The 23,510-nt window shown below is 37.1% G+C and overlaps 1 protein-coding gene across 1 annotated transcript; it reads right to left on the bottom strand.

Moving 5' to 3' along the window:
- Positions 1–8,295: 8,295 nt before the first annotated feature.
- On the bottom strand, positions 8,296–19,667 carry LOC114695955 (olfactory receptor 4Q3-like). Its single transcript, XM_028873477.1, is given in 4 exon segments — positions 8,296–8,321; positions 8,324–9,258; positions 14,879–14,993; positions 19,562–19,667. Coding segments are annotated over 4 exon segments (1,182 nt in total).
- Positions 19,668–23,510: the final 3,843 nt, after the last annotated feature.

The following is a 23,510-nucleotide window of genomic DNA, read 5'->3' as shown; positions in this document are numbered from 1 at the left end:
AAAGCTCAGTTAAACAGTATTGGAAAACTTACCAAATATCAAAAGAAAATAATATATTGAGATACCTAAAGCTTGGAATTCTCTGATCAATTAAAGTAACATATTATGATCAAACTATCAAAAATAAAGAAATAAATACTCAAAACAAAACAAAAAGTGTACGTGTGCATACACACACACACACACACACACACACACACTACTCCTGGGCCTGGGGCCTGCCCTGAAATGTGGTTGATATATCCACTAACACTATATTGGAGAAATTATTATTATTATTATTATTATTATTATTATTATTATTATCATTATCATGTTTTAACTTTCTGTGAATGTATTTGTGTTTTGGGTTTTTTTTTTAGAGAGAGTAAGAGGAAGAAAGAGAGAACATAAATTTCAGTGGTTAAGGAGGTGGAAAAACTTGGAAGGAGTTGGAGAAGGGGAAAGAAGATGATCAAAATATATTGTATAAAATTAAATAAAAATAGAATTTTGAAACTCATAAGGGAAAAAATACATCACATACTAGAGACTAGATATAATCAACATGTAATGGAGCTGTCTAAAAAAATAAATCACATAGAAAATGAAAGTAAATTTATAAAGAAAGACAAATATGGTATGTATTCACTCATAGGAGGATACTAGATGTGGAACAAGAATGACTGGACAGGCTACCTGGAAAACGGGACCCCAAAAAAGACACGGAGAAATGGATGAGATCAACATGAACAGCCTGGTCATGAGTGGGAGCAATGAAGGGCGACAGTCGAGGGAAAGAGAGTGGGAGATCCTAGCTGGATCAAGAAAAGAGAGGGAGAACAAGGAATAGGAGACCATGGTAAATGAAGACCACATGAGAAGGTGAGAAGGGGAGGAAGCAGAGAGCTAGGGAGGCCCACGGAGATCCACAAAGATACCCCCACAAAAGACTGCTGGCAACGGTCGAGAGACGGCAGGAACTGACCTACTCTGGTGATGAGATGGCCAAACACCCTGATAGTTGTACCATAAACCCCATCCAAGGACTTAGGAATCTGGATGCAGACATCCACGGCTGGGCCCCTGGTGGAGCACTGGGAGTCTAATTAGTGAGAAAGAGGAGGGTTTATATGAGAGAGAATTGTTGAAGCCAAGGTTGGATAAAGTACCGGGACAAATAACCAAATGAATGGAAGCACATGAACTATGAACCAAAGGCTGAAGGGCCCCCAACTGGATCAGGCCCTCTGAATGGGTGAGACAGTCATTTGGCTTGATCTGTTTGGGAGGCAGCTGTGCGTTGGTGCCAGGTCCTGGGCTCGTCGCATGAGTCGGCTGTTCGAATCCTGGGACTTATGCAGGGACGCTTGGCTCGGTCTGGGAAGGGGGGGACTGGACCTGCCTGGACTGAGTCTATCAGGTCGATCCCGGTCCTCGGGGGAGACCTTGATCTGGAGGAGGTGGGAATGGGGGGGTGGGATGGGGGGATGGGGAGGGGGGCAAGAGGGGGAGAACAGGGGAATCTGTGGCTATTATGTGGAACTGAATGGTGGTGTAAAAGAAAGAAAAAAAAAGAAAATTTGAAAGCATTAAGGAAAGGTGTTGAAAATTATAAAATATAAAGGTGTCTCATGTTCATGGACAAAAAAAAAAATAATGAAGAGAATGAAGCCCTTGGGATTTTATGGAATATCACAGCCAGCACAATATATATAAAAACACAGACACACCCAATTTTCTCACCTCATTGGATTTTCTTCACAGTATTTTCAATGGTATGCTAATAAAGATGAGTGTGTCTAAAAAAAAAAAAAAAGACCTCCAATACCAGTAGCAAAAAACATTGCATAATTCTATGAAATTCTCAAAGAATAAAATAAAAATATTATAGTTAAAGGAGATAAACACTGTTTCTAGCCTCTAAATTAGCTTAAAATGATCAGATAATTAATGAGTATTTTCAGTGTCTAAAGACAAGCAAGTATAGTGGTTTAGTGCTTAGAAACAATTTAAGCTTATAAAACATATTGGGGTAGTTTGAGTCCTAAACTTGACCTGAATGTAAAAAACATCCTTCATTTGCCATTAAGAGCAGGCAAATAGTACATAGAAAAGATTTTAATGAAAGAGCAGAAAAAAATTTAAAACTATTAAGTCCCCTATAATTCTCAGTCTTTGCTCAAAAAGAACCCAGCTATCTGTGTCCTTCTAGCCGCAGGTAAGAACTAGACATAACATTTTCGGTATCAATGGGTGTGCCCAACCTGTGGCACCCAGGATAGCTATGTATATGGCTCAATGCAAAATTGTAAATTCACTTAAAATTATTTTGTGATTTTTTTTTGTAACTCAATTTCTTGTTCTCAAACAAGAACTTCATAGATAATAATACTGTGTTACAACGCCAAAAGATTGGATCTAATAAACACATACAGAGCGTTCCATCTGACAGCAGCGCAAAGCACATACAGCATGCTCAACTACAGATCATAAAAAGGATATAAAAAACATACTATTTAAAACTAAAGAGTGTATGTTTCATTTCATTCACATGAAATATCTAGAATAGGCAGAAATATAGATAGAAATATTAATGAACAGTCAAGGCCTAATGGTAATAGAAAATAGGGAATAATCGTTAAGGGTTTTCTATTTTAGAGTAATGGAATCCTCTAGAATTAGGATATGATGGTTGTTATAAAACCTTATAAATATGGGCTGGGGATATAGATCAGTTGACACACTGCTTTCCTAACACCTGAATTCAATCTGACCACTATATCAAAACAATTGTAGAGGGATATGCCTGTAATCCCAGGACACATTAGTTAGAGACAGGAGAATCAGGAATTCAAGATTATCCTTGGCTACATAATAAGTTTGAGATTAGCCTAGGGTACATGAGACCCTGTCTTTAAAAAAAATTCCTGATGTCATTTTATAAATTTTATCATAGGAATGTCTAAGGTATGCACAAAATGATATTGCATAAGCAGCCAAAGAACATTATTGAAAGAGTTGGATTATAAGACAAGGTCTAATAAAGTTCCTCAAAGTAAAAAATTATTTTTCTGAAACATCTTTTGTTTTTGTTTTTGGAGACAGGCTTTCTCTGTGTAACAGCTCTGGCTGTCTGGAACTCACTCTATAGACCAGGCTGGCCTCAAACTCACAGAGATCCACCTGCCTCTGCCTCCCAAGGGCTGGATTGAAGGCATGCACTGTCACTGGCTGGCTCTGAAACATCTTAAATCATCAGTCCTTCTCCATCCTCCCTGGCACCACTGGGAGAGGAGTGATGCAAGTCAGCACTTCGGCGACTGCGCAGCTCTGAGGAAAGCTGTCTGTCTGCTCTAAATCTACTTCCTGTGCTTTCCACTATAAAAGATAGACAATGGAATTACTATTTCAGAATAAAAATGAAAAAAAATCTATGTAAATTTTCCTTGTATTTGTGAACTCCTTATGTTTATAATTCTATCTGTGTAGTGGGATCTTTCTATATTGAATTTTTTATTCGATCTGTTCAGCTGCTATATAAAAACAAAAGGCATAAGTAGTAGACAATATTGAAATTGTCACATGACTTCATCCATGTAATAATAAGCTATCTCATCTCCCTGACTACAGTGTAGAGAGTCTAATAATAGTAGTCAATTTACTATGTGCACTAATACATAATAATTTTTTAAATATTTATTTTATTATTTTAAAATTATGCATGTGTGCACTCTATCATTAACGCCCACAACATTACAAGTTTTCTTTAAGTCACTGTTTCACAGATCAGAGCAACAAATATGGAAAAATGTGGTAAGTTTCATAATATATTGATCAGAGAAATAACTCAAATTTGAATTGTGGTATTCTGATTCTAGAATATACACAAAACACATCACATCATATAAATAATAGGCTGTGTAAGTATAAAAGTATATAAGCATGTAAATCTAAATCTCACAAAATGAACTGACTTTTCAAAATCACTTGCCATCATATTGTACAAATTTCTTCAATTGCAGATTATGTGTCATGTCTCTATTAGTTTTGAATAGTCTATGTAGTGTACCAGAAGAGCCAAGTTGTGCTCAGTCATCACAAATTGGCAAAATTGTAAGTATTTAAAATCCCTGAAGTTAGTAGAAACATTTAAATTGTACTTACTGTGTGTTGAGTATTAGCTGAAGCATTTTACATATAGCAGCTCCCTAAATTCCCATAACAATCCATAGGGCAGGCTATAACCCCATCTTCAGAGATGGAAAGACATAAATACAAAGAAAAGAAGCAACTTTCCCAAGGACCAATGATTGGCAACACCAGCATTTAAACTTAGGGAAGAGACATGTGGATTTGTGTGCGAGGTCTGATGAGAAGAAATCCACCAAATGGCTCCTTTTTCATTTAACAGTCTTAAACCTTCTATAATAATAAAAAAAATTTCTGCTGCTCATAAAAAAATTTAAATTTTATATACTTTTAATAAGCAGAGCATAAAATTTCCAGTGACAACATATTTGTGCCCAAAATTTATCAAATTAAACTTATAGTACAGAACCAGAAATTAAGGATGTGAGTTATTTCGTTGTGAGTTACAATGTTGGCATTTAAACATAGAAGAGCTGGATGGGATTGGCACAAAACCAAACATGCAAGCCAGTGGAATAAAATAGAGGATTCCAAAATTAACTCACATAGTATACCAACTTTTGACAAATGTGTGAAAATGTGTGATGCAAACATAGGAAAGTAAACCATATTTCTAGTTCAAAGCCAGTCATTTAAAGTTCTGTGTTTAAATTACCTCAACAAGTCTACTTAAAGTAGACTGGCACTTATGCAAGTCCCATACCTATATAGTCACAGAGGGTCTTTGAGAACACTTGATTTTATGCTCTATATTTAACTACTGGTAAAATAAATGAAGCACAGAGAGGAAATTGATTTGCCCATATTTCATTTTATTTGTAAAAACTAGAACAAATTTTCAACTAAAATAATACTGCTATACACGTTAAACTATTTTTAAACACAGAATTAATAAAAACAAACATTGAAAGGTAAATGAAAACTTTAAAAATCTTCATTCTTGATAGTAATTTGGACTGTTGAAAATTGCCGTTGCCTATTTTACCCACAGTGAAACTGTCATATCAGACAGAATAGTTAACTCTGCATGTCCTCTTCAGTGAGGTTTGACATGGCAGTTTTGATCACCCTAAGACATTAAATTCAAAAAATCTTTTTAGTTAAAAAAGTAGTCTGTATGAAGATATTTACACTAAAAAAAAAAAAAGGACTCGGCATAGGGAAGCTAAAGGTGATTTTGATCTGTATGCTATATGTCCTCTCCAGAACCTAAGATTTGAACTAGCATTCTCTTCTCTTTCCCCCTTTCCTCTCTCCCTATCTTACCCTGCTTCCCTATCCTTCTCTCTCTCCAGAGTTCTCTAGTCTACAGACATGCCATAGTTCCTGACCTTGACCTAGCAGGATCCTTTCTGTACCTGACAGCCAAGAGGAAGACAATCTCAGCAATTTTTATGCATCATCCTGAGGGACTGAAAAAGCAGGTAGAGATTATCATTAGGGAGAATAATCTATACTAACTCCTTTTAATTTAGTGAGAAACTAGTTAATAAGTAATCATGTCATTTCCATAATGATTCCACCTTGTTTCAAGGAATGGGAAACATATGATACTTCATATCGCTACAGAGAACCACTAAACTAGTTTATGAAGTAATTTATTTGCTTATAAAACTATGGAAATATTTGTCTCCATTTACAAATTGACTATAACATTGTGAAAGGTGGGAAAATAGAAAAATATTGCTAAAAGTTTATCATTATATTATTTAGTGAATAGAATAAATGTCCTCCCATAATCCAAAAAGTCCTGGACGGAACTTTATTTCAGAGCTAGATAGGCGGTGCCCACCAGATGGCTCCATGGGTAAAAACACTAGTTGCACAAGACAGATGACCTGAGTACAGTCCCCAGAACTCACCATGGAAGGACAGAAGCAGCTCCTGAAAGTCGCTCTGTGACTTCCACACGCACCAGGTGGCACTTGTGCAAATACACTGACTCAGATTGTGTATGGACACACACACTGATAATAAATTATCAAACTTTTAAAAGATCTGGATGAAATTTTGAGTGAAAACTTGTAGGGAATTCCTAGAGTGGACGCTTCTAAACAGATGCTGTAGAAATTAAGTAATACCTCCATGCCATTTGACTAAATCTTTCTGAGGAGAAAAAAATATTAATTTTACTGTCTAAACTTAGTAGTTTTCTTGGCTGATTGTGGTGATCCATTTTATGAAAATATCTCTTACTCTTGTAAGAGACTGGATTTTCCTAGACCTCACAGCACAGTTCACAATACACCTTGAAGTCACTGAGGGTTTAAGACCATTCTCTCCTACTGTGTACTCAGCCTGTCCATTTAACCTGTTGTCATTAAGAGAACAGTGTGACAATCAACTTACTTGCCTTGCATTTCTCATGTAATCAGCTTTAACTAAAGATGGCACATTGCTTAAATCTTAAGTTATGAATTTTTGCATGCCCCTGACTCAGAGCAGAGCAGCTCATGTCTGCTCTCTCTCCCTCTCCCTCCCTCTTTCTTCCTCTCCCTCTCCCTCGCCTCTCTCTCTCTCTCTCTCTCTCTCTCTCTCTCTCTCTCTCTCTCTCTCTCTCTCTCTCTCTCTCCTCTCTCTCTCTCTCATAGACTCTGTGTGTGTGACAGAGAGAGAGAGAGAGAGAGAGAGAGAGAGAGAGAGAGAGAGAGAGAGGTGGTAATTTTCTGAAAACAGCCAACAGGTCAAAAGCAACCTGACACAAAAATACCTCCCATAAATGTTTGAAGCTGTATGCAGATATTTCTTGATACCAGTATGTTTGCTATATTGCTTGTTGTCTGAGTCACTTGGGGTTGGAGTCTGTAACTCATTCACTTGTAAAACTCTGTGAAAGATTTTTGTGAAGTATCCCTCATTCCTTCCTCATATAATGTTTTCTGTGTTGTTTAAAAAATACAGAGTAGCCGGGCGGTGGTGACACACGCCTTTAATCCCAGCACTCGGGAGGCAGAGCCAGGTGGATCTCTGTAAGTTCGAGGCCAGCCTGGGCTACAGAGCGAGTTCCAGGAAAGGCACAAAGCTACACAGAGAAACCCTGTCTCGAAAAACCAAAAAAAAAAAAAAATACAGAGTAAAGTCCTCTGTTAAAGACACCCAGGCAATTAGTTCAGATCAGGCAAAGGACAAGCCAGAAGTCTCAAACTATAGGACTCACTCTTGGTAAAAGTGTGGTCAAAGGACTCACTACCCCCAAGGGAAGTGCTTAGCTTTCTTTCCCTAATCGAACAGGAATGTGTTTGGGTGCTTCTGAGGTTATCTTTAATGCATTTAACTGATGCAGTTGATTATGATTTTTATAATTAATATTGAGAAAGTTAATTAATAGCCCTGAGATCATTTCTAAGAAACAAAGTTAAATAATACTGTCTATGACTCAAAATGTGCTTGTGATCCAGCGTTTATAACTTGAGCATCTCGGAGGTAAGGAAAGTGCTTTAAAATCCAGCTCTATTTTCTTTTTCTATCTCTTCTTTAGAATGAAACATTAGTAGTAGCTGAACCTCATCAACTTGCCCTCTGTGTGGATGAGGACAGGACGTCACTTCCAGGGAAAGCACTACGACAGAGTGCTAGTACATCCCATCATCCTGGCATTCCCACCTTCTCACACTTAAACTTCCTTCATCAAACTGACTTGTGCTTTTAAGATTTGGCAGCGCAGAACACAATTCCCTTCTGAGCACTAGTGCAGAGGGAGTTTAGTGTTTTTAGTCTTTGCTGGAAAGCAGACAAGAGAAACTTACACTACTTAGAAAAAGACTACTGAAAGACACCAACTATGGACCATTAGCAAGAGCAGATAAAAGGCAAATTAATATTTTTTGCCACTTGAACAAAGTTAAGTAGGAAAATAAATTAATGAAATGAAGACTTGCTGGAGGCAAAAGGGTAGAGAGTTGACCTTTCAAGGTGTTCTCTGGCCCCATCATGTAATTAATGCTTATCATTCTTCAGCCAGTAAATACTCCTGAGTCACACCCTCATATTAACTCCCAACAAAGCCACTCAAGTCTCACAATTATTATTGTAAGTGATATTTTATAATTTTTATGCTGTCTTTTCTTTGATACCCAGTCTCTAAAGTGGCTTCTACATATGCACAGGTTAAGGTAAGAGCATTAAGAAATGACTTTTTATAAAACACCTTATACATCTCATCCTTTAACAAGGCAGTGGGATGTCACTTGCTTCCTTCTCAGCTTTTCTAGAGCTCGCTTCATATCTGCATTTCTGAGTGTGTAGATGAGGGGGTTCAGCATAGGTGTGATCACTGTGTAAAACACAGAGACCACTTTATCCACAGAGAAGGAACAGAATGGCCTCAGATAGATGAATACACAGGGCACAAAGATCAAGCTGACCACTGTCAGGTGAGAGGCACAGGTGGACAATGCCTTGCTCTGGCCCCGATGGAGGTGAGTTCTCAGAGTGAGCAGGATGAGAGCATAGGAAAAGAGCAGGACCAAGAAGCAGACAAGAGACAATATGCCACTGTTAGAGACCATCAGCACCTCCACCAAGTAAGTGTCCATGCAGGCCAGCTTGATGACCTGGGGGACGTCACAGTAGAAGTTGTCCAATTCATTGGGACCACAGAAAGGCAGCTGGATGACAATTATGACCTGTGTGATAGAGTGGATGAAACCTCCACACCAGCAGGCAAACACCAACTGAAGACGCAGACGGTTATTCATGACAGTCAGGTAGTGTAGAGGGTTGCATATGGCGACATACCTATCATAGGCCATTACAGTCAGCAGAAACATCTCACTGGCTCCCAGAAAGTGAAGAAAGAAGATCTGGGCCAGGCATCCTGAAAACGATATTGTCTTTTCCTTCTGTAGAAAATCTCCTAGCATTTTGGGGACAGCAACACAGCTCAGGCATAGGTCAATGAAAGACAGATGGCTTAGGAAATAGTACATGGGTGACTGGAGCAGGTGAGCATCAGCCTGTACCACCAACACTATCAAAAGGTTCCCCAGGACAGTAACAACATAAATCAATAAAAATGCTAAGAAGAGAAATAACTGCAGCTCCCAGGAAGATGACAGGCCCAGAAGTACAAATCGTGACACCTCAGAGTTGTTTTCATTTTTCTTTAAGCCCAGGATATCAAGCAACCTAGGGTAAGAAAAATTAAACTGGATTAAGTTAATTCAATTAGACAAAAATGGAAAAATTGTGAAAAAGTACTTCTTGCTCATCTGTAGGTACACTATGTAGCAGACGTTCAATAACATTAAACTGAAAGCATGAATAATGAACTGCTTTATTGTACAAAAGTATAATTATTCTCCCCCCTCCACACCTCTCATCCTCCTTATTCTCCCCCCTCACCCCCGCCCCCTAGCCAATAGAATTATTCCTTGATAGAGGAATAGAAGCTCTATCTATGTCTGGAAGAGACAATGTTCTGGGAAAATACAAAATGAGGCAAGACTTGTATTTTCTTTTTTTGATACATAGGCTTTCATACTTTAAAAAAGTGTTACATTACTTACCTATTTTGTGTGGGTGTGTGTATGACTGTGTGTGGGCATATGTCTGACAAGGAATACATATGAAGGTCAAAGGGCAATGTTTGGAAGTCTGTACTCTCTACCACGTGGATCACAGTGACACAGCCCAGGCATGGCAGCTGTCACTTTCACCCGCTTAGCGATCGCACTGGCCCAAGATTTGTATTTTCTTATTCCTACTGACCCACTCGATATGTAGTTCTTTTGAGAAATTCAAAGAATTTGCTTAATAAAATAATTTACACTGGATGTGAAAAAAATGATATAAAACATGCAGAAAGGTGTCCATATTTCTAAGAGAAAAAAATTTTAATAACAAGAAATCTTTCTCCAAAATATTATGTCAATACTAAGCAGATGACGGGAGAATTTGTGGCTGACATAGCTTTGGATGCGCGTCTGCCACTGTGACTGTCTTCCCCTCTAGAGAGCTCTCCAGTTTAAAAAGTCATGGATGTGATGGCCTCACTTTATAGAACAAACTAGAAAATAAAACAGGAAAACTACAAGATGGAAAAATATTTGCTTTCATGTGTGCAGACTCTAAAGCTGTGCTGCCACCCGGGATTCCTCGGTCTTCCTTTGGTGTGTCAAGAGTGAAAGCTACTTGAGCAAATAGCCCCTGGGTGGCCTTTTTGTTGTTATTGATGTTGTAGTTTTGTGTGTTTTGTGGGGGGAGTCTAAAATGTTTAGTTAAGAGGAATCAAGGATTTATTATAATTATAAATACAATTTCTAACACCATACTGTATAAACTAGAAAAAAAATCTAATAAAGAAAATATAAAATAAATAACATATGCTGATATTATATATATAAACATGTTCATACAAATCTCTAACATATATATGTTATATATACATATATAGTCACATTTATGGGTTGATGAGATGGTCGCTTCCAAGTCCAACGAGCTGGAATCAATCCCAGGACCCACATGGTGGAAGGAAATTGTCATCTGACCTCTATACGTGTACTGTGCCACATATAACCATCACCCACATAGACACACGTTCACATGCAAAATAAAAACTGTAATTTACATTTTTATACTGAAGAATTTTCTGTGAGGTTTGATCCCAAAAGGAAAGTGTGATATATTGTTTTTTATTTCAAAAGTACAGGTCTACAGAGAGATGACCTTGTACTAAAGTAGGTAAGATTAAAATTAAATCATAAGGGTAGACTAAATAAGAATGTATATATGTATTAGAGTATATATGATTATGAGCATTAGTTAATGATATACTTTTTAAAGTAATATTTAATCTTAAGGAATTTCCATGTTAATCATATTTAGATAGTTTCTAAGTTTTATTGTACTAACATTCAGCCAAGAATGCCATCAAATTTTTATACTTAAATAAAGATAAAATAATATCTTTTGTAAGTGTTTAATTACTCAAGTTATTATTGGTTATTTGAATTATTATTAAGATGTGGACTAGATTATGGTTTTCATAGTGTTTTTTTGGTTTTTTTTTTTTTTTTTTTTTTTTTTTTTTTTTGCTGATTCAAGACATGCCATGCTTTCAGGTACTATAAACCATAAAGCCAACAATGTCCAGTTTACTTTCAATATTTAATAAAAATCAATGTGTTTCCTAAAAATATCTTGCAGCTTCTATGTTCCTTAAAAGTTCTACTCACAGAAAGAAAATGAGCTTCTGAATGTTCTATGAAGGATACAAGCAATATTACACTCTTTAACATGAAAGAATGCCTACCAATAAAATCATTTTCCACCACAACATACTTTATCTCACCAAGAATGAGAGAAACACAGCCATTATGGAGAACAGAATAAAGCTTCCTAAAAAATAAAAATTAGACTATCATATGATCCTGTAACTCTCCCTGACTGAGTATATATCTAAAAGAAGTGAAATCAAGATCTGAGAGATTTCTGCTCTCTCAGGTTCACTGCAGCATCATTAATAAAAGGTGGAGAGTAAAAACAATCTAACACTCCATCAGCTGATGAATGGATAAAGACATATACACAAAAGCACAGCATTTAAAAGAAGATAAAATTCCGTCCTTTACAACAACATAGGTAGAACTGGAGAAAATTACATAAGTGAAATAAGACAGGCAAGGAAAATGTTGCTGATCTTACTCACATTTGGAATCTACAAGATTTATCTCATAAAAGTTGAAACAGAATGGTGACTGTCAAAGGTCAATGGAGATGTGTGTGTGTGTGTGTGTGTGTGTGTGTGTTTATTTGATTGTTTAGTACCCTAGTTTTAATTAAATAAAAGTAAGTTCTGGTATGCAATAAACAAAATGCACTACTCCTTCATAAAGCTAGAAGGTGTGTTGAACATTTTCACACTAAAAAAAAATTATTGTTCTAGAAAATGGTTAGAATTAGCCTGATCTGCATTACACAATGCACACATATATCAAAGCATCATGCTTCCCCCTTAATATGCATGGTTTCCATGATTTGTGGATAAGTTAAAAGTAAATGTGATTTCAAAGTTTTCCTTCCTAAATTCTACAGGACTGAGGCAAATAAAGATAAAGATTTCAGCTTTGTTATTCCATTCCTGCCTATCAGTCATTTCATGCTCCAATACCCTAGGAATAACAAGAATTTTCAAAACTCAGCTAAATGTGTTTATGTTTACATATATCAATGAGTGAAAACTTTTAACAGCAAATGTGTGTTTGGGGAAGAACCCTGCTGCATGGAGAAAAGAAACTCTTCAAATGGTCCAGGTACTTACTAAGAGGTGGGCAGCTGGTCTCTGACCTTTCTTTCTAAACAGAGATCTAAAGGCCGGGAGATGGCTCAACAGTTAAGAGTACTGACTTTCTCTTCTAGAGGAACAACATTCCCTCCCCAACACTCACATGGTGGCTAACAACCATCTGTAACTCCAGCTCCAGGAGATACAACATCCTCTTCTGGATCCCATGGACCCTAAAAATTGTTTTCTGAGATCAAAATGATAAATACCAAAGAATATAAATTAAAAAAGTAAAACACAGAAATCATTTTAAGAGCATCTAAAGCAGAAAGGAGACCAAGGAGTGAGTGTAGTTTGCATAAACATGTACAATGAACTTACATCATTGTTTATGGGGACAATGGGATTTGATGAGAAGAATATGGCATCTTGCTATTCATCACACCTTTGCTGGAGAATGCAGTCTCAGGCTAAGAAACACTAATCTTCAGATGACCATCCCAGCTGCCAAGACTGTGTCTTCGCAACTTCCTTATAAGCCAATCTCTAGTTAAATGGTGGCTGTGCGGATTAGACACATCCCTGTCCCTAGGGCTCTGGCTCCGTATGAGATTCTTATGGTCATTACATCACTGCTCAGCCTAATGAGCCCTGAGATTCCCTGGGCTGCTGTTTGAGTTAACAGCATCTCAGTTCTTGCTAGAAAGCTGACCTGTAACCTGTAGGCTCCAAAACCCTCATGCCTCAGGCATAAACCAGCCCAATTTTTTTTTTTAATTTTCTCTGGATTGATTAATTTGGAACTTTATCTGCCAACCAATTTCCATGTCTCAGTCTCTGCCTGAATGAAAAGCCTGCCTGGTTTTAACTCAGCAGTGCTCCTAAAGTGATACAAGTTGAAGTATCAACACCAAGCTACCTGGAAACTGTAGAAAAAAACACATTCTTCATAATGCTGCAGAGCTCAATTCATACCCGAGTGTCTGGTAACTCCTCAGGCAGCTTATCTATGGTTACATACTTATGCATTTATCTAGAAAATAACAGCTGTTATTCTTAGTGATTGACAATTTTTATAAGCTGCTTTCCTCAAGGTATAATTTTTCACATTTTTAGTTTAAATGGAATTATAAAGCCAGTTCAAATAATATGAAAAAAAGTTTACTTTAAATACTCAGAATATAAAAAGAGCAATGAAATTTAAAAGTAAATTAACTAGAATTCAGTTAATACCCTGAGGGGAAATGTAACTTTGGCTCTTTACTACCACACATAGAAAAAATTAACAAAACATAAGGAGTCTCCAAAAATTCTATTTCACAATTTTTTCTCATTGTACTTAAATTTCATTTATCCATATTTTTGTATATATGCATAACAAGTACACATAATAAAAGTAAATTTTCTTGTCATAAATATAGCAAAAAACATTCAATCACTAAGAAGGCCTAAGTCATAACATGCCTGAGGGTCACATAAGTAGTTCAGGAGTACATCTTAAATTACCTTTTTTATCTTAGAAATGCCTTTTTAAGCCGGGCGGTGGTGGCGCACGTCTTTAATCCCAGCACTCGGGAGGCAGAGGCAGGCGGATCTCTGTGAGTTCGAGGCCAGCCTGGTCTACAATGTGAGTTCCAGGAAAAAAGAAATGCCTTTTTAGTAAAACTTTTAGTATTTCTCCACTCCAGGGTTAGATGGAACCCTGTAAGCCAAGGATTGGTATTTGGACAGATTGGGAGATTTTTATAGGGATTTCTCACATACTATACAAATGTTTTCAATGACAATAACTAGAAGTCTAGTCTTGCCGGGCGGTGGTGGTGCATGCCTTTAATCCCAGCACTCGGGAGGCAGAGCCAGGCGGATCTCTGTGAGTTCGAGGCCAGCCTGGGAAACCAAGTGAGTCCCAGGAAAGATGCAAAGCTACACAGAGAAACCCTGTCTCGAAAAATGAAAAAAAAAAAAAAGTTTAGTCTTATAATAATATATTTAAATAAAACTTATTGATATAGAGTCAGCATGAAAAAAGTACTTCGTTGCTTTCTTTCTTCAACAAAAGTGTAGTTAGTTCTAAGATCCGAAGAACCTACCATTGAGTTTCATGTTAAAATAAGTACAGGAAGTATAGCATGGTGGCAAGAGGGTGTGTTCTCATTCCTTCAGCTTCGTTTCCTCTTCTAAGCAAGTTCAATGAGAAAAGAGCTGCCACTGGGTGGATGTAGATTCTTCCCTAGCTTAGTAAGCAAGTACCATCTAAATCCTGTAACAGTTCCATCAGCAGAGATTCCAGGGTATGTGTAGGAAATGTATTATTGTTGCTCTTAGGGAAGCATAAATCTGTGGTTTATCACCAGGCATTAATAAGTCTTCTGCTTCCAGATAGAAAATCTAACAATCTGTAAGCATTATTTTCTGAATGCTTGACACTGCACCTTTATTATGTTTTTAGAGAGAAAAGCTAGAAAATCAGCACAAGAAAAAATTTATTCTGAGAATGCAAGAAATATAATCTAAGAAAAATACAGGTCCCCTCGAGCTTTGCCCGCCCCGAGCTCAGCTGCTCCCGGCGGCCAGAACGAAGGGGTAGAGCAGTCCTGGGTGGCCCGGGGGGTAGGCGGTCGTGCCCAGTCCGGGGCCGCTCAAGACACAATGTAAAAAAAAAAAAAAAAAAAGAAAGAAAGAAAGAAAAAGAAAAATACAGATTTTTCTCTTCAGACTTGTAAAACTTACTGTTGCAACTCAAATTTTCCGTGGTTTCACTTTCTTCCACATTATGCCACAATGAAATGTCTTTTCACTTTAAATAAATCATTTTTTAATTTTAACAAAAAAATAATTCATTATTTTGTACACATGTTGTATTCCTTGTATTAATATGGTGAGTATAGTATTGAACATTGATGTTAATTACAACTTTGAACTGAAATAATCACTACTTTTACTCATAAGCGTAGGAAAATAGATCTCTGATATTTGAGAGTTATCTTTCATTCATAAGTATCTCAGCATAGTAGGACTAGCACATATTTAACAAACACCCACAGTCACATATATTCCCCTTAAACTTTTGAGAAAAAATAAAACTAAACACTTTAGATTAGCCAAAAGAAAGTTAACATTTCTACTAAGTAGTTAATCCTTTTGACATATGTAAAAATAAGGAAGTTAAAATTATATTTTATATGAATAATATAACTAATATTTTGGAATTTCCTTACTATAACTGTCGAGGTACACAAAGGTTATATACTTTTTCTTGGGTATATATGTAGGTAAGATGTTTTGTATGCTTGCTTGTTTTGTGCAGACATATGAGTAGGTCTAGACATCTGTGAGCACACATGCAGAGGCCAGAAGACATTCCTTTATTTGTGCATCTGTTAATAGGTATCTTTGCTGATTCCTCAGCAATATTGTAAATAGAGACTGAGTTTAGATATTACGGCCTCTGAAATAAAGTAGACTATAAGAAGACTATGAAAAATGCTCCTAGATGTCATTCCGAAAGAGCAGGTACTAGATACCTTCCAAAGAAGTAGCAGCTTCATAAAAGAAGCACTGTTAGATCTAAGACCACAAATTGATCCCCATATTGATAGTGGGTAATTTGAATACCCTACTCTTCCCAATACACAGGTCAGGTGAGGGCGAAACAAAGCAGAAAATCCACATTTAAATAACACCATAAGTCAAATGGACCTAAAATAGCTAAAGAACATTCTACCCAAACATTACACCTTACACATTCTTTTCAGTAATGTAACATTCTCCAAAATTGGTCACACACTAGAACACAAAAGAAATCTCAACAAACACAGGAAAAGTTGAAATAATAGCTTATAGTCTATCAGACCACAGTGAACTAAAGCTAGGTATAAATAGCAATAACAAATGCAGAAAGTACACAAACTCATAGAAACTAAATAGAATACTGGTAATAATAATTGGGACAAAAATGAACTCAAGAAGGAAATTTTTTAATTCCTAGAATTTAATAGAAATGAAAAATCTAGGGAATTAAATAAAAGGCACTCCTAACAGGAAAATTTATAGCTCTAAGTGCCTACACTAAAAAAAGAAAATTAAGAAATATTTCATTAATATCTTAGGGATGCACCTGAAAGCTTTGGGGAAAAAAAACAGAACAAACAACAGCCTCCAAAGAAAGTATACAGGAAAAGGTAATGAAGATCGGGACTGAAACGAATGAAATAGAAACAAAAAAATACAAAGAATTAATGCAATGAAGAATTGGTTCTTTAAAAACAATAAGACTGATAAAACTTTAGCAAAGTTAACCAACAGAAAAAGAGAATGGATACAAATTAATAAAACTAGACCTAAGAGAAACATTCCAACAGACACAGAGGAAATTCAGACTCATAAGGACTTACTTTAAAAATCTATATTTTACCAAAGTAGAAAATCTAAAGAAATGGACAAATTTATATATATATATATATATATATATATCCTACAAAAGATATGTCAAAATGAAATGCATAAATTAAATAGAGCTGTATTACCAATGAGGTAGCAAATTAAAATCTCCCAACTAAAAAAATAAACATACAAACAAAAACATAACTACATAAATACAGTGAAGAATCATTCCAGACCTTTAAAGGAGGAATAAAACTAATACTCCTCAAATAATTCCACAGAACATAAATGAACATCTTTAAACTCTTATTATGAAGCTAATATCACACTGATACCAAAACCACACAAAGACCCAATAAAGAAGAATACCAAACTTCAATTTTCTGATGAACAAGGACATAGAAATTCTCAATAAAGTACTTGCACGGAGGATTCAAGACTATATAAAAATGATTATCCACAAAGATCAAGACTACTCCATTACAGAGATGAAGGAATGGCTCAACAAACATAAATGAGTAAATGCAATCCACCATATAAATGGACTCAAAAAAAACCATATGAGCCTCTCATTGGATGCAAAAATGCTTTTGAAAAATCATCTCTCCAGCACCAGAACTAAGAGTTTTTAGTTTTATTAACAACATTTTGGGGGGGAGTTAGTTTATAAAGTTCTTTTTTTAAAGAAAAGATTTTGAGATTATAATATAATTATATTTCTCCCTTCCCTTTGGATACCATACAATATATTTATATTATATTCAAACTCCTTCACTCAACTACTCCAAAATTCACCCCACCTCTTGCAGTGTTCCAAGACTGAAACATTCCATCCTGCCAAGAAACTCTTTAAGCAAGAAGGTAAACAACTCAAATTACCTCCTGGAAGTCCCTAAAACTGACCAAATTTACTAATCTCCTCCCTCACAGACTAAACAAGCCAAGCTGCAAATAAGACTGAGAGCAGACTAGAAGAAGCAGAAAAGAGACTGAAAGAAGGGACAGTCTCTGACATGTTGAGCTGCCTGAAGACTGTGTAGTATGCTCCAGGTTCCGGTCTTCTGTGAGCTCTCACAGGTGATGAGGTGGGCTTTCGTGATATAGCTATCTTTTGAGTCATTTCTGCTCATGTAAGTAAACCCTCAACCATACTCTCTTGTACATAACTCTGATAAAACTCTTTGTTCATCAAATTGGATGTTGGTGGCACTGTACTTTGGTCTGGCATGGGTTCTCTCTCTAGGGTGAATAACATGTGTGTTACATCTCCATAGGAAAAGTTGTATCATACAATACCTCCCTATCCACCCAGCTTTCTGTTCTTTATTTTCCAACTCATCAAGTTCAATTTGTGTTGTTCAAATGTTCTTTCCCCTGGAGCATGGCCAAAACACTAGAGATCACAACCTTAAAGAAGACTGATACTCACTGTCACAGCAGCTGTCAATTGCCAATAGCTCCTCAGCTAGATTTTTTTGATCATTTCTCTCCAGGCTGGGATTTTGTATGGCTTGAGCTTGTACCGATATGGGTCTGGGGTTGCTCAGAAATTCACCATGACCATGACCAAATTTTAATAAGAAAATGTACTAAATACTGGCACCAGATGCTCACGGCACTAGGACTTCAACCAAGAGTGCTCCCAAGACACAGCATCTAGTCATATTAATCCAATGCTTATAAAGTAAAAAAACCACATGGTTACATGTGTTCTCTCTACCTGTAGGCAGGGTCTAATTTTAACATATATGTCTTGCAATTGTCCTAGACATTGAGCAGAGTAAGCAAGTTTGATTACAAAAGCAGAAATAGCTGTTAGTCTTATGACCTATCATCTCGCTAGAACAGCAACTTTTACAAGATCTGTCAATTTAAGAACCGTCTTCACATTCTGAGGAAAAGTGGGAAGTGGACTGCTAAGGTACAGCCTGGACAAGCTAGGGGATTACATATCAGAGGCACTTTTGCTTTTTGGTCTCTCAAACATAGTAAGTCTAAATGTAATGTTAACCGTCATAGTACAAGCCTTGTGTATGTGGTTAAAACCATTATGAGTTGATATGTGCACCTGCCCGTTGTGTCCAGAAAATACTGTTTCTCTGTAGTCATGAACCACCTCTAGCTCTAACTACCTTCCTTCTCCTCTGCAGTGACCCTTAAGCCTTTGGAGGAGACGGTGTGATAGGGGTATATTATTTATAACAGAGCACTCAAGTATAGTTCTTTGCACATTCACAAGTGTGAGTCTCTGCATTAATTGTAGTCTACTGCAAGAAGACTTCTCTGGTGGGAGTTGAAGGACGCATTCATTTTGGGGTGTGGTAGTTTGGATAATAATGATCCCCATAGACTCATATATTTCAACAGTTGGTCATCATGGAGTGGCATTACTTGAAAAGGATTAAGACATTGGCCTTGTTGGAGTACATGTGGCCTTATTGGAAGAAGAGCGTTACTAGAGATGGGCTTTGAGGTTTCAAAAGGCCATACCAGGCCCAGAGTATCTCTCCTCTTGCTGCTTTCATGTCCAGATATAGAACTCTAAGCTACCATGTCTGCCTTCATGCCACCATTGCTCATGCTGTAGTGACAATGGACTAAGCTCTGAAACTATAATCAAGACCCAGTTAAATGCTTTCCTTTATAAAAGTTGTCATGGTCATGGTGTCTCTTTACAGCATTTGAACATTAAGAAGTTGTTACCAGAGGGCAGGTTATTGCTGTGACAGACCTGACCATGCTGTTTGTTGGCAGAATGTCGACTTTAGGACTTTGGATTAAGAAAGCAGTTAAATGCTTTAAGTGGGTATTAATGGGACATACTAGTAGGGATGTGGAACACAGTAGTGCTGAGAGCAATGTAGATTATGATGGCACAGCTCAAGAGGTTTCCAAGGAAAACAATATTAGTAAGTGGCCTAGAGGCCATTTTTGTGGTATTTTGATTAAAAAAAAAGTGGCTGCTTTCTGTTCTTATCAAAAGAGACTAAATAGAAGAATTTTAACTAGTGGAGGAGATTTCAAAACAGCTTAGTATTGACTGTGCCATGTGGTTATTCATGCCTCCTCTTATGCAGATGTGTTATGAAAAAGAGCAAACTGAACAAGGAAAAATGTAACATGCATAGTTTGAGAAGAAAAGGAGCACTAAGAAGTGTAATGGAGCTAAGTCCAATGCTCAGGGAGATAAAAAGATTTAAAAAAAAAAAAAGCCTGGTGCTAAATGTAATAAAGGGAGTTTTGACCTCAGGGTAATATCCTACCCAGCTAAGCTTTCAACTTGTGAAAAAAAATGCAAGAAAGGCTTAAGTAGTGAAGGAAATCATTGAAAACAGAAAGCTGATGAAAATGTGTTCGAATGAGGGGGCCAAGTTCCAGTCCCAGCAAGCAGAAGAACTTAGAAGCTTTATCCACTTGGTTGTGGGTTCAGAATCAAGGATAAAAGAAAAAGATTGTGGAATCTTTATGTGTGGCTAGGGAAAGTCACTAAGGCCAGATGTGTATCAAGGGTGTCCCTGCTGGTGGCCCAGAAAAGCCATAGCATAAAGTTGTGAAAGTGAAACCCAGGTTTCATTGGAGACCCCAAGAAGTTGGAGATGCCAGAGATGTGGGATACCTGCCAAGGCGAGATGCTAACAGGATGTGAAACCAGCCCAAGAAAGAGAAGTGTGTTGCAGTCAACAAAGCTAAAAGAAGTAGGAGATCTGAAGAGCATTTTGACATCATACATGGAGATGCAGAGTTTGGAATTTTCCCAGCTCATTTTCTGTCTTATTTTGGTCCAGTATTTCCTCACTGTGCTCCCTCTCCCCTATTTTGGAATGGTAATATATATCCTGTGTATTTTGGAAGTATGTGATCTTTTTTATTTTGATTTTACAGGGTCTTTCAGTTAAGAGATTTCCTTGAATCTTAGAAAAGATGTTGGACTTGGAAGCAGTGTTAAATCTGAAGGACTGTGGGGACTTTTAAAGTTGGAATGAATACAGTTTTTGCATTATGATCTGACTACAAGTCTATGGTACCCAGGGAGTGGAATATGGTGATTTAGATAAGAGTGGCCTTCATAGGCTCATATATTAGAGTGCTTGGTCATCAAGGAATAGCACTACTTGAGATGGATTAAGAGGTATGGCCTTGTAGTAGGCATGGCCTTGTTGGGGATGATATGGCCATGTTGGAGGAAGTGTATCACTAGAAGTAGGTTTTGAGGACCATGCCAGGTCCATTGTCTCTCACTTTCCACTGCCTTTGGATTCAGATGTAGAACTCTACTCTACTGTGTTTGCCTGTGTGCTGCCATGCTCCATGGTAACAATGGACTAAGCTTCTAAAACTGTAAGCAAGATCCAGTTAAACAATTTCCTTTATAAGGGTTTCCATGGTCACGATGTCTCTTTGCAGCAGTGAAGCACTGCCTAAGACAATGGGTTTACTGATTAAGTCATAATACTGATTGAGACATAAATTAATACTAGTAGTTTCTCACATCTGGCCTGTGGCTTCTCTAGTCACAGGTTATTGGCCCCAATAATTATTCCAGATGTGGGTTGCATTTTGTGGAACAATACTTCAATACAATCAGAAAGGTGTTGGTTATTCCTATAGTGTTAGTACCACTGTTGCACAAATGGGCATGTATTGTCAGGACAATTATTTTAGATCACATAGTTCACAACAGGATAAGACTGGTGATTATTTTTAACCTCTGTTATTTGCATAGAACCTTCAAGTAGTATGAAAGCTATCCAGTGAGGATGAAGCTTCCCAATCATTACCCACATGATTTCTCCATTTTCTGTGACTAGAACATGGTGTTTTCACCATTGGAATCTTATCAAAAAGTTCTGGATGGTAAGCTAGAACACTGGCAGTATCCTGTGATGTTTGGTGGCCTACTGAATCCACTATCAAACAACTCCAATAAAAATAATCCCTTCTTGGTGCGGTATTTTATTTTCAAACTGTGGTGCCCCAGAGGGGTAGTCTCAGGATGTTACAGGAAAACTTTATTTAAACATTTGTGTATGTACTGCTACAGTAAAATAATTCCATAAGACAATTTCAAAATGTCTTTAGCATCAGTTACCTCCCCCACTACTTCCTTCTCTATCCTGCATTCCCATTTCCCACCCAATTAAACCTTCCCATTCCAAGTCCCCTCTAAACTTTCATATTACTTATTCTTCCTTCCCTCTCCTGAAAGAACTATCACCCATCTGGCCCCTTAGTAGATTCCTTAACCTTGTGGGTATTATAAATAAAACACATATATCTAAAGAACTAAAGCTAGCATACTTCTTTGAGAGAAAACTTCCAATGTTTCTATGTCTGAGTCTGGATTAACTAACTTAGAATGATTGTTTCCAACTCTATTAATTGATCTCAAATTTCATAATTTTCTTTAACAACTGAATAATATTACTCTAAATGTACCACATTTTCATTATTAATTGAGCAGTTGATGGGCATCTAGATTGCTTCCATTTCTGACTATTGGAAATACAACAGCAATCTCCAAGGATGAACAGATAGCACTACATGAAAGTGGAGAGTCTTTGGGAAATATGCCAAAAGCCACTATAGCTGGCTTGTGAGGTAATTTTATTTCTAGCTTTTTGAGGAAGCTCCACACTGATTTACATAATAGCTATAATACTTTGTACTTCTACTAGACGCAAATAAGTGCTTCCATTTCCAAACATTATACCAGCATATTTTGTCATTTATTTTAGATCTGACTGGGTTAATACAACATCTCAAAGTAGTTTTGATTTGCATTTCCCTCATGGCAAACTATGGAGAATATTTTTCACAATGTACATATATAGTTTTATTATCAATGCATGCATATTAGGTTGCTTCCTAGGTTATCCAGTCCTCCCCTTTTATTGAAAATAGATTCTTTTCTTATGCAATATATCCTGATTAGTTTCACCTCCCCCTACTCCTCCCAGTTCCTCCATACATCTTCACCAATCCAGATCCACTCCCTGTCTGTCTCTCACTAGAAAAGAACAGACTTCTAAGAGATAATAACAAAATAAAATATAAGGTTAAAAAATCACATTGATATTGGACAAGGCAAACCAACATAAGGAAAATAGCCCCAAGAGAAAGCGCAAGAATCAGAGACCCATTCATTAATACACTCAGGAGTCCCATAAAATTATTAAAATGAAAACTACAATATATACACGGAGGACCTGGTGCAGACCTGTGTCTGCCCTGTGCTTACTGCTTCAGTCTCTGTGAGATCATATGAGCTTTATTCAGTTGATTTAGATGGCCTTGTTCTCCTGGTGTCCTGCACTTCCTCTAGTTCATAACTCTTACATGGGCTTCCATGAGCTCCAAAGGTAGGAGTTTGATGGAGACATGCCATTGAGAGCTGTTTGTTCCAAGCTCTCTGTCTCTTTCTCAGTCTCTCTCTGTCTCTGTCTCTCTCTCTGCCTCTGTGTGTGTGTGTGTGTGTGAGAGAGAGAGAGAGAGAGAGAGAGAGAGAGAGAGAGAGAGAGAGAGAGAGAAATGTCTGGCTGTGTGGGTCTCTGTATTTGTTCCCATCTGCTGCAGGAGTAAGCTTCTCTGATGATGGCTAAATAAGGCACTGATTTATGAGTACAGCAGAATCGCACTAGGAGTCATTTTCTATTACTTAAAAAAAAAGACCAATAGTATTTGGTATTACCCTAGGTCTCTGGTTCTTGGTCACCCAAGCACTGTCAGGACTGTTGGGTAAGTGTTCCATCTTGTGGAATGGGCATTAAGTCAA

Source organism: Peromyscus leucopus, chromosome 9 (assembly GCF_004664715.2).
Source record: "Peromyscus leucopus breed LL Stock chromosome 9, UCI_PerLeu_2.1, whole genome shotgun sequence".
NCBI classification, from domain to species: domain Eukaryota; kingdom Metazoa; phylum Chordata; class Mammalia; order Rodentia; family Cricetidae; genus Peromyscus; species Peromyscus leucopus.
Note: the sequence above shows the minus strand (reverse complement) of the source record. Positions and strands in the feature narration are given on the sequence as shown.